The sequence below is a fragment of the Balaenoptera borealis genome, assembly GCF_965194805.1.
Source record: "Balaenoptera borealis genome assembly, chromosome: 7".
In the NCBI taxonomy this organism is placed as follows: Eukaryota; Metazoa; Chordata; class Mammalia; order Artiodactyla; family Balaenopteridae; genus Balaenoptera; species Balaenoptera borealis.
This window is the reverse complement of record NC_138864.1, coordinates 110,977,794-110,990,354: the sequence shown is the minus strand read 5'-3', so window position 1 is coordinate 110,990,354 and position 12,561 is coordinate 110,977,794. Positions and strand designations below refer to the sequence as shown.

Below are 12,561 nucleotides of genomic sequence, written 5' to 3'. Positions count from 1 at the left end.
TTGTCTCTGTTATTTCTTTTTTCTTTTGCCCTACCCAAGTACGGGGGGAGTTTCTTGCCTTTTGGGAGGTCTGACGTTTTCTGCCAGCGTTCAGTGGGTGTTCTGTAGGAGCAGTTCCACGTGTAGATGTATTTCTACTGTATCTGTGGGAAGGAAGGTGATCTCCGCGTCTTACTCTTCCGCCATCTTCTCTCCTCCCCCCCACTCAATATTTTCTGTAAACCTAAAACTGCTACCTCATGCAAATAAAGTCTATTAATTAAAAAATAAATTATGCACATATAATATAGTTTTCTTATAACAATATAACTAGCTGACAAGTTTTTCTGAGATAATGTGAATGATGAGGAAGAAACCATAAATAGGAAGACTTTAGGCTAAATTACAGGTGAACTTTTGAGTCTCATGATTTTGAGAAAGTTTTAAATGGCACTGTAGCAATTTTTCATAATAAAATGTTGGTAAAAATATGGCACCATAGTGTACGGATACGGTTAACTTTGTGAACAGTAAAGACCTATTTATCTATAGCTGCAACCCACATTCTGAGAGAGATGAGCCCACAGTTCTATGATGAATTAAAAGTAAAATATTGGTCACTACTTCTTTTATTCTTTTTCTGGTCTTTGCTTCCTTAAAGTGTTTTTACTTTATTTCATTTTTAAAAAACTACTTATTCATTCACTTGGATAGCAAAAGACAATAAGAATAAACCTACTTTTAATGTGACAAAACACTACCTCCACTTTTTTCCCCTACTTTACACAGCTCTAAAATGACAGAGGTGAAAATATTTCACTGTGGCAAGCGAGACATGTGAAAATGAGTAGCTTCATCAAATTAGGTTACATTTTCATGGCTAAGTAAAAAATTTAAATTGTGCAAAGGTAAAAGTTGAGTGATAAAGTTGAAAGCGAGACCTTACTTTTGTCAAAATAAGTAGAAAACAATTGGATACACTATACGTGAACAAACGTGGGAAGCACATATATGTTTCTGGAAAGTTCAACTAACAGTTCTGTGAACTAAAGAACATGGTAAGAACAATTGTAGCACACTTATGGGCAGGAACTTTACATTATTAATTGCCATGTTTCCAAGGTATGGCACAAAACAAGGGCAATACAGCTTTGTTGAATAAATAAATGAATTAATGAATAAATTATGAGCTTCCCTAAGAAGGGAGAATGACCTACAAAGTAAAAAATATTTTAACTTGATTTAGCAATGCTCCAAATTTGACTCACATCAATCCCTTCCTTCTAAAGTTTTGAGCACAAGCCATACTTGCACAGGAAATGAGGTGTAGTACAATAGAAACAGACGTTACTAAGTTCAGTTCATTGCTGTTTGATATTTAGAAATGGCCAAAATTTCATGTAGGAAGGAATTAGCTAAATGGATATTTTTCTTCCCACGTTTAGTACAACTTAGAAAATAGGCCATTTTACCTTATGAAATCTTCTTCCTCTTCTCTCTTTGGCCTCAGCTGTTTGGGTTGAGCCATGTTAATCCAGTTTGGTAGAGATTTCAAGAGCCTGCTGATATCATCATCTTTTGCCCAAGATGCACTGATGACAAGTTTTTCTTCTGACTGGACAATGCCCCTAAACAGGACCAACAGAAAAGACACACTTCAGGACACTGCCTGGCTTCCAGTTAGCATTTTCCATCCACCTTTGCTGCGGAAAAAAAGATACCATGCCCACCTCTCCTATTACCATAATCCATTATCTAGTTGGAAGCATGACATCCATGAATAGGTCACTTTTGTGGGAAACATCATTCCTAGATTCCATTTTTAGTTTCTTTATTGTTGAGTAATTGTGAAACTAATAATATTAATTAGTTCCCCTTATCATAGTTAATCCCTTAGAATAAATGAAAGTGTATGGTAGGTTTGGGGGGTGGGGGTAGGTAGGGATTCTTTCGAGAAAGATGTTGAACAAATAAAAAGTGGGTTAACCATACAAAAGAGTGCAACAACATAAATGATACCTGAAAGGTGATGGAAATGTTACAAAAACTTGTTCTCTGACCTCTTGGTTTAAACTTCCAATTAGCTCTACTTGAAGGTGTTTTTTGAACCATGGACACCCCTCTATTCAAAGTAAATCTACCATCATAGAGAAATCTTCTGCCCCTGATGTCAGGCAGAAAAGTCTTTGATTATTGCTCTCTCCAGTGGGCTTTGACAACTGACCTAGAGTGACAGGCTTCAACTCCTTTAATAGGGCCCATGGGTGAGCTATTAACACGGCTCTTTCCAAAATGTACCTGCAAATTCACTGTAAACGTTCAATTTCAACTTAACTAAGAAGCTTCCCTTTCTGTTCAACATTTCTGTCACTATAACTAATTTCAATGGTCTAAAAATCCCCCTCAGCAATTCTAGGTGACAGAATGACATTTATTTATGAAGGGATTGCTAATTAGCTGGCTAGTTCTCTGAAGTTGACCAAGACTATAGGAGGTTTTCCCCTCCATCACAGGCATGAATTTATGTTGGTATAAGGGTTATACTGAAGAACATGATGTGCTTCTAAATATACAATATATACACGGTGTATATGCTTGGACATATGGTAAAATCCTTTACCAAACAGACAATTAATGTTTGTAGACAGAAGTTGTTGATGCCTAAAAACCCTGACTCATGACAACCTAACTTGAGGTAACAAGATTTCATGATGTAGGGAGCAATACTGCCCTGGTAATCTGAAAATAAGCTAGAATAAATAAGGGAACCATAGTTGAATTCTTCTCACTACAAGCAAAAGTTTTCTAATAGTAACTATGGTCAGCAATACAAAAATTAGACTACAGAACCTTCTTCCCTGGGATCTCGCAAATCACTCTGACTGATATCTTCCATTTCTGTTTTTTCTTTGTTATTTTCTTGCATCTTTTCTGCAATATTTATGGATTAATCCCACAATATAATTTTTACACTTTTATATGTGGGGTGCCGGATTCAGTCTTACAGAATGGTACCATTTCAAATTTATGCTATTCCACAGCAGAAGAATCCTCAACATTCTTTGGCATTCTTTTTACCTGTCTCTGATTGACCTCCTCTCTCATTTGGTCTATGGCTATTTTTTTTTAATATATACATATTTGTTGAATTTATTTTTTTATACAGCAGGTTCTTATTATCTATTTTATACATATTAGTGTATATATGTCAATCCCAATCTCCCAACTCATCACACACACCCCCCACCAGCATTTCCCCCTTGGTGTCTAGAAAAGGGAACACTCTTCACCGTTGGTGGGAATGTAAAGTGATACAGCCACTATGGAGAACAGTATGGAGGTTCCTTAAAAACTAAAAATAGAACTACCATACGACCTAGCAATCCCACTACTGGGCGTATACCCAGAGAAAACCATAATTCAGAAAGACACTTGTAGGACTTCCCTGGTGGCACAGTGGTTAAGAATCCGCCTGCCAACGCAGAGGACACGGGTTCGAGCCCTGCTCCAGGAAGATCCCACATGCCGCGGAGCAACTAAGCCCGTGCGCCACAACTACTGAAGCCAATGCAATCTAGAGCCCGAGTGCCGCAACTACTGAAGCCTGCGCACCTAGAGCCCGTGCTCTGCAACAAGAGAAGCCACTGCAATGAGAAGCCCGCACACCACAATGAAGAGTACCCCCCGCTCGCTGCAACTAGAAAGAAAAGCCTGTGTGCAGCAACAAAGACCCAACACAGCCAAAAATAAATAAATAAATACATTTATTTTTTTAAAAAGACACTTGCACCCCAATGTTCATTGCAGCACTATTTACAATAGCCAGGTCATAGAAGCAGCCTAAATGCCTATGGCTATTTTTTAAACCTCTGCCCTTTCTTTATCTCCTCATTGCTTATCCCTCACGTTCTTCCCATCCGCCAAAGAAAGGAGGAGACCTAATTAAATACTTTCAAACATCCCACCTCCTATCCCCCACAGAAATACTTTCAAATCTGTTTCATTCTCCTTCACTTCCAGTAATCCCTCTACCTAGGCTCTGGGGGACCCTTTCCCCACCCCACAACGATCCCCTCCTTTTTTCTGCATATTTAGGGTCGCTCTCAAAATATTCCTCAATCCCCTGTGTTATTTTTTTAAATGAATGAATGACTGAATCTCTTTCTTGATCTAGCATTTCTCTCTAGTAAAGCTCCTCTCTCTCCTTCACACACACTGTCATCAAATGAGTGCAGCCTCCACTCACTGACGTTACTTTCTCACCTGTTGTTCACTTTTTCGACTCGTAAAGTCTCCCTCCAGGATCTACTCTATGATTTAACCCATCTATTCCTTCTTGCAAATTTTTCAATGATCATATTTTTTACTTCTAGACAAATGCACTGGCTTCTCCCCTCCAAACTGTCCTGTGCTTGTATTATGAATTCTATTCCTTCTTTTATCTCTTCAAATATTTTAAAAGCAGTAATTGTAAAGTTCTTTTTATGTGTCTCTGTCTTTTTTGGTAATTCTTTGGATGTCAAATGTCCTATCAGCTGCATTTTCATTCTTTTCTCATGATGGTGAGTTTTCTCACGTGGTCTGCTCTGCTGGTCTGCAAGCTCTACCTCAGTGGGACACGTCCTCTGTAGGAACCCCACGTTTGCCCTGCATTTTGCAGATGTCACTATTAGGTGGGTTGCATTTGCCTCTCCTGGATCCTAAAGGTTTCACCAGTTCCAAATAAGATTTTAAGATTCTTTTTTCCTTCCTTGTCTTGGCTTAAAATTCTCTCTCCCTACATGGGTGGTACAAATTGAGGTCCTTAGTTGCACATGTCACATGTGTAGGATTCTGATTTCTTTTAGGGGCCACTTTTTCTACTCCAAGTAGGGTGGCTCATTCTCAAGCACAGAGTTTTCCTGGTTCCATTTATAGGTGGAAAACCCCCATGCACAACTTCTGCACCAATAAAATCTCAGGCCATGCAGGTGTTAATATGCTAGGCCCCTATTGGGTCTTCACCTCTGCTATGGTCTGAATGTTTGTGTCCCCCCCAGAATTCACATGTTGGAATCCTACCAGCAATTTGACAGTATTCGGAGGTAGGGCCTCTAGGAAGTGATTAGGTCATGAGGGTGGAGCCCTCATGAATGGGATTAATGACTTATAAAAGAGATCCCACAGAGTTCCCTAGCCCCTTCCGCCAGGTGATAATGCAATGAGCAGTCTGCAACCTGACTCTTCCAGCACTATGATCTTGGACTCCAGCCTCCAGAACCGTGAGAAATAAAATTCTGTTGTTTATTAGCCACCCAATCTTTGGTATTTAGTTATAGCAGCCCAAACAGACAAAGACAACCTCTATATGTGGTCCTGATACCTTTGTGGGCCTCTCAACTTCAACATTTGCTTGTTGCTATGGCTTTTAGTTCCTCCTTCATTTGAGGCATGTGGAAAATTTTCTTTCTTTTGAATTTGGCTACATATTTAAAATATATTCTTAAAGACACATATTTTTATCTGGACTTTCTATGTATTAGGAGTAGGAAAAGGGTTTCCTAAATCTGTCCACTCCACAATTCTAACTGAAGTCAAAATTCAGTATTAAATCAATTGCAGTCAGGGTTCTAGAACCACCGTTTCCCTGAAACTGCTCTACCAATCCGTGGGTATTTTTTTTACTTTATACTCTGATTATTCAGAAGCATCTGATACTTTTGACTATTTCCTTCTTAAAATATTACTCCTTTGGTATCCACATCATCATCTTCCCCTAAGCTCTTTCTTAGCCGAACTGAGGGTTCTTTTCCTCTGTCCATACTTTACATGTTGGTATTCCACATCATTCTGCATGGTCTCACTTGGGCAATCTCATCTTCTTGCCAGACATGACCCACCTGTATTCCAAAGACTCCCAAATTAATATCTTCAGGGCTGCCCTCTCTTCTAAGTCTCGGATCTGCATATACAAAGGTTAACGGGAGAACTGAACTTGGAAGTCCTACCAGCTATTTAAATTAGAGTCAAAGGAGCTCATTTATTATCCACATTTCCCTCTCCCACTGAACATCTAGTATTCCCTATTTTGGTCAACAGTCCAACCATCCATCCTGTTATTTAAGTCAGGAACTCAGAGTCATCCTCATTACCCACAGATACCATAACCTCCCAATTCCATCTGCTTAGTAACTTATAAATCTGTTGTTTCTGTCCAGGTTCACTGCCCTTAGCCTATATTTAGACCCTCATCATTTTTCACTTGGACTTGGCAGTAACCTTATAACTGGGTGTCTTGCCTGGAGCTTCAAGACCATCAGTCCAACTCACCAAATTAGTCGGAAGAGTCATTTTTCTAAAATTGTACAAATGCAGTCATGTTTTCTCCTTCTTAGAATTCTTCACTGATTCCTAATTCTAAGACCAAGTGCAAACCTAGCAAGGCATGAGCATCTATCTTTTCAACTTCATCTCCTGCTACTGCTTTCCTCTTTTTTCTCTGTTCACTACTCCCAGTCAAATCCCTGCCTGTGTTGGCTGAACACCCTACCCGCAGTGAGTATTCTAATGGTTTTTGAAGGGGATATGCTGTTTCCTGCTTGTATGTATTATCTCTGCCCAGAGAGCCTTTTTCCATCTTCCTTGTTTGCCTCTACTGATCAAACATTACCTCGGCTCTTCCCTTGGGACAGCTGAGTCCTTTCTTTTGTGCCATATCACCCTTTACCTGAGGTTTTCAATCTTGACTGCACCTGGGGAGGTTTAAAAAAAAAAAAAAAATACTGGACGCCCAGGCCACTTCTAAGACCTAGTAAATCAGAATCTCTGGGGATGGGACCCAGGCATCAAAATTTTTAAGAGTTTCCCAGGTGATTCCAATGTACACTCAAAGGTGAGAACCACTGCCTTACACATACCTCTGCTCTCAGTGGTCCTACCACAGTTCTTTACCAGTTGGCATCCCCTACTAGATGATGAGTTCACTGAGGACAGAGTTGATTTCTCATTAGCTTTTGGGCTCCTAGCGCCTAGCACAGTACCTGGTATTTGGAAAGTGTATAAGAACTGAACTGGACATAAAAATAAGCCCTCTTCAGTTTTAGGAGACTGGGCAACTGATTAAGCTAAAACCATTTTAGTGGTTTTCCTTTACTATTTCTCTGCACTGAACGACTTAGGTGAGCCATCAAGCCATCTGGCATTTTAACCAAATTACAGATCACATTGCCATGGTCTCTCCATACCTGTCTGAATGCAGTATAAGTCAGAATAATGAATACAGGTGTGTCCCCTTCTGGAAAAAAAAAAAGTCCAACATAAAAAAGACAATTCTTTTCGTTCATCGTTCAAGACAAATGAACCAAGGAGTGATTATTGTCAAACCTTCCTCTTCACTTATTCATAGGTGGTCTATTACTGGAAAGTCTCCTCAAAACCTCACTTTCTCTGGGAGGACTCTGTTGACTATGTCAGCCTACAGTACTCTTCCCCTTTGGAAAGCAAATGAATAAAAGCCTTCCTTTTATACTTATTGTTTATAACCTCATAATTAGGACTCTGTCCAACACAATGGGTTGGACAAACTATGGTCTGTCTGTCAAATTTGCCCCATTAGCTTACTTTGTATGTGTTGTAAGCTATGAATAGGGTTGACATTTTTTAATATTTTTTTTAATCAAAAGAAGCAGAATATTTTGTGACATGTGAAAATTATATAAAAGTTAAATTTCAGTGTCCATAACTACAAAGAACTGTGGCTGACTGGTTCAATTCCTCTTATACCCAACACTACAAGTCAAATTCTGCTCCACAGAGTGAGAAGTCCAAACCCAACTCAGTTTTCTTTGAGCTCATCCATCCTGGCTCCCATCTGCCCCAGGGTTCAGGAGACAGTTTGGGTCTGTATGTGTGAGATGGTACTGTACGTTTTTGGGATCCAGAATTTTTCATTTTAGCACTCGCTGGAATGAAAAGATAGCTTAGTGGGATACTATGTTAAAGGTACTCACATCATTTACTTATGCATTTTTTTTAAGACTGGTTTAATTCAATAACATGGTATTATATTACTGCCTTCACTAATATTCATAGATCCTGTCTTATTAAAAAACAGTAATCCAGGGCTTCCCTGGTGGCTCAGTGGTTGAGAGTCTGCCTGCCAATGCAGGGGACACGGGTTCGAGCTCTGGTCTGGGGGGATCCCACATGCCGCGGAGCAACTGGGCCCGTGAGCCACAATTACTGAGCCTGCGCGTCTGGAGCCTGTGCTCCGCAACAAGAGAGGCTGCGATAGTGAGAGGCCCGCGCACCGCGATGAAGAGTGGCCCCCGCTTGCCACAACTGGAGAAAGCCCTCGCACAGAAACGAAGACCCAACACAGCCATAAATAAATAAATAAATAGAAATTAAAAAAAAAAAAAAAACAGTAATCCAAATTAACTAGCACGCTGCCTACCTATATATTGCCCTCAACGATAAATTATTAATTCATATGGTAATGCACATCAATCCCAAAAGCAATTCCAAATATTCTGATTTGAAATATTAGCATTGATTAGCAACATACGATTACCCTAAAGGGAATTTTTCATTTTTCATTCAAATGGCAAAGTTCCCATCCTAACTAATTGCATTTATTAGTTTATAATTTTGAGATAAATGGGATTATGTGGGTTACAAAATTCCAGGATATATCTAAATAGCCTCAAAAAAGGAGAACTAAATCTACAATAATTATTCCACAAGAGGAATAGGGTCAATCACCACTACCAGGACCATAATCTACTAATTAATTCACAGCTCAACGGGCCACAGACAGAGCCGTCTGTGAAACTATTTGTACCTGTTCCCGGGAGGAAGAGGAAAATAGGTGGACCTCTTGGAACAGGTGATAAGGCTGCTATGGGAAGAGTCCATCCTCTAGACACAGCCGAGTGAATTTCATGCAGAAAACATCTGCTGGTGTCGACTGGCTCTGATGTGCACTGCTTCCTCTCTGGAACAGTTGGGAAATCCAAGTGTGCCTGGTCCCTGGATACAGCTGGGGTGCTGAGTCTTTCATTAGGTAAACAACCAGGGGCAGGTGGGGCTAATTGGATTCAACTGTTTGGTGGCAGCCTGGGCATGATGTTTACTTTCCCAGACTGAATCTTTCAGACACTTCAAAAACTAGGAGCCAAGCTAGATAAATAAACCCCGGACAAGGCTGGTCCAAATTAAGCTACTGCAGTCAATTTTCAACTGTGAACGACTGGACCTGTAGCTGGCCAAACTGCAGTGCAACGTCCAGCAACACCGTGATCATGACAATGACGGATGCAGAAATCAAAGCTGGTACTATGCTGCCGATTAAAACAAAACAAACACAAAAACAAAACTAAAAAATCTCTTAAGATAAGATGGAGCAGAATAAATAGGAAGAGCAAAGAAACATCAGGTTGTCTTTCACATCACACTCATCATAAAGAGAGCTTTATGATGCTATGTATTTCTACCTTGGAATCACAACTTAAGAAACATCCGATAACTCTGGAGATGGGTGATGGGAAACAGAAACAATTCAAGAGGACCCAGGGAAAAGGACTTGGAATTTCAGAGCTTACAGGAGGTAACCTTTGGGGATAATTTAATAACAACCTTTAAATAGAGAAGCTCTCATATGAATGGTCATAACTGTTTGATACTTAAAAAACCAAGAAGAAAATAATTATAGCAGAGTGGACCAAGAATGTAAAATTTCTGAGAAATTTATTTTGTTTGATACTTGATTATTTTCTATTAATGAGTGTAAAAATCCATTAAGGCAGGATGTTGCTTAGTTTATTCACTTCTAGACTCTTAGCTCTAGAGTAACGATGGACTCCAGAAATGCTTAATAAATAATTACTGAATAAAGTAACAGACTGAATGAATGAATGACTGATATTACTGAAGCACAAAACATCAGGGATGTAACAGATGGCATAAAAATACTTTTTTGCTGTCTTCTTAGGAAATATCAACAATATTATCAATGAATTAATTTAAAAGTAAATGATAACAAGAACACCACTTACAGCAGCAACAATAAATAACATTGGCTGAGACTTATTTAGTATTTACCACAAACTAGGCATTCTTCTAAGCACTTTACATATACTAACTCCTTCAATCCTGATACCCTCTGTGGTAGGCCCTGTTATTATTCCCATTTGACAGATGATATACCAAGTTACAGAGATTAAGTAACTTGCCCATGTCTAGTGGCTGATGAGGGTAGAGCCTGAACTGAGCCTACAGTGACTGTTCTGGAGTCTGTGCTCCAATTATAATGTCTCTCTGAACTATTTGAAACCTTTGCTTGAGTTTCCCATTTCCTCTTTAATTCCACTGCCTCTTCTTCGGGCTTCAGAGCCAGACTTAGCTCCTCATGTGCGTACAGCCATCTGCATACTCTGTGACCTGCATACTCTGTGTTCATACATAAATGGTATGAACCTTCCTGAACCTCTGTTTTCTCATTTGTAAGGTTGGGAGAATCTACCCTTCAGAAGTGCTGTGACTGACGAGATGAATCGATGACTACAAAGTCCCTTGCACAGTGACCATGTACTTTCCAGAGTGCGTATTTCCATTCTAGTCCAGTTTGCTTTGCTTCAAACTGACTGCAGCTGGCTCCTCGCTGATCATGGTAGATGGAGTTAGGTGCGGGGAAATTAAGACTGGCTGTTGCTAGGGGATTCGTGGGACACCTGGTTGGGTGGGCAGCATCTGTATTTGGCAGGAAGGCAGTTGATGGGCACTAGAAAAAGTAAAGCTATTCACTTGATCAATAAACATGAGGGAAAGGCCTGAATGCAGATATCATGCTAAATGTTGGGAAAAAGACATAGTAACTTCCTTCTAGAGCCCCAGAGTTTTGAGATCAGTAACACATACGAGAATCACTTTGGGGATATTTTTGAACTACTCTTGCCCAGGTCCAGGGCTCTGTGGGCCTAGTGTGGGAAATCCAGGTTGTGTGTTTTAAGATCTCTTCAAATAACTCTGATGCGAGTCCACAGTTGAAAAATGGTGTTTGAGAGAGAAAGACATGTAAACCAACAACTGATCAAATAACACATAATAAAGAAATTTTAAATTGCAATACACTGGGATAAATATAGTTACGGGTAATAAGTTACAGGAGCACATAAAAAAAGCTCTCATTTGCTGAGTGCTCTCTATGAACCAGATACTGTACATATTTTATAAATGTTCTTTTGTATCTCTTCACTATTTAATAAAAATGAATGTATCAGTGGTAGGTGAACCCAGAGAGTGGGTTGGTTCAGTTTGGTTCATACAGCACAGTTTCAAGAGGCAAACCGGAAGACAGGCTGGCATGGAGCTTGCAGAGGGTTTCTCTGGCATATGCCCTTGGTTCTCCTGAGGTTCAAAGTTAGTTAGCTGGCAAAGACAGCAAGGCCAGCTCAACTAGACTCTCATTCATTCAGGATCCTGGTCTCTGTCTACACAGGAAACCCAAAGGGCTTCACAAGCCGTCACAGCCTACAGTGTCTAGTCTCTGCTCTTTGGCACAATGGGGCCACTGAGACCTTTTTAAGATACCACTCTGATGACAGACGAGGTAGGTCATCTTCCTTCCCAAGACCTATGATGGTGCTCCTGTACTTAATATGGGAAGTTTAAAAACAAAACAAAACTCTTTTCTGCTCATTCTTACCCAACTACATTGTCACCTCCAGTCATTTTCATTTCTCAACCCCTCCTCCACGCATCATGTCCCTACTGCTTGCTCATCCTCTCTGGTCTGTCAAGAATTTCCTCCTTCACTCAATAAACATGCTGAGGGCCAACAAGGTGTCCAGCCCTGTGCCAGATCTGGTTTCTGCCATGGCTGATCACAAGTTTATCTCCACGTCGCTCTTCCTTCATGCCCTGGCATGAGTTCTCAGGCCTCTTTGGAGAAGTAGTAAAACGTGGACCCTGGGGATGGTTACACCTTCCCCTAATAAAAACATGTTTGTGTCTTATATCAACTGAGCCTCTAAGATTAGAAGATGTTTTATTTGTATTTTCTGCCAGGCCCAACACAATGCAGGAAGGCAAAAAAAAAAAATTGATTAATGAACTGATGCTAAATTGGAACAGACAGAAACTTTAAAAAAACTGTGATTTTCCATTGTCAAATGACTATTCTGGGACACATAAGCTGCTGCTTGTACCTCAGGACAAAGAGGACGACAAAGGGGGAGAAGCACTCAGCTTGGAAGTAGCAGACCAACAGACCAACTGCCTGACCACTAATGCAGAGCTCCAGAGAATTCACAGCTGAGTTCTCCTTTAAGCCCCAAGGGGTGTGACTAATTAAGAAAAAGACTTCTAGTCCTCACCTCACTTTTAGGAAACCTCTCTTTATCCAAAGCACGTAACATGACATCATTATATAGAACAGGCCTTCTCTCCAGAGTGAGGGGCTCAGAGAAAGGTGAGATGTTTCTGACCTTTCCTCAGATCTCCAGACTCCCAGTGGACACTCAAGTTCTCATGGTAAACTTGGAAAACATGCCAGCTCTCAGCAGAGGGCATTGTGAGCTTATGGACTGGATCCTTTCAGTAAAA

General features: G+C 40.2%; 1 protein-coding gene across 1 annotated transcript in view; it reads right to left on the bottom strand.

Moving 5' to 3' along the window:
• EXOC4 (exocyst complex component 4) overlaps positions 1-12,561 on the bottom strand; it is an 816,004-nt gene that overhangs the window by 153,380 nt on the left and 650,063 nt on the right. Inside the window, exon 13 of the mRNA XM_082399149.1 lies at positions 1,452-1,607. Coding sequence (XP_082255275.1) covers positions 1,452-1,607 — 156 coding nt within the window. The remainder of the gene's footprint in view (positions 1-1,451; positions 1,608-12,561) is intronic.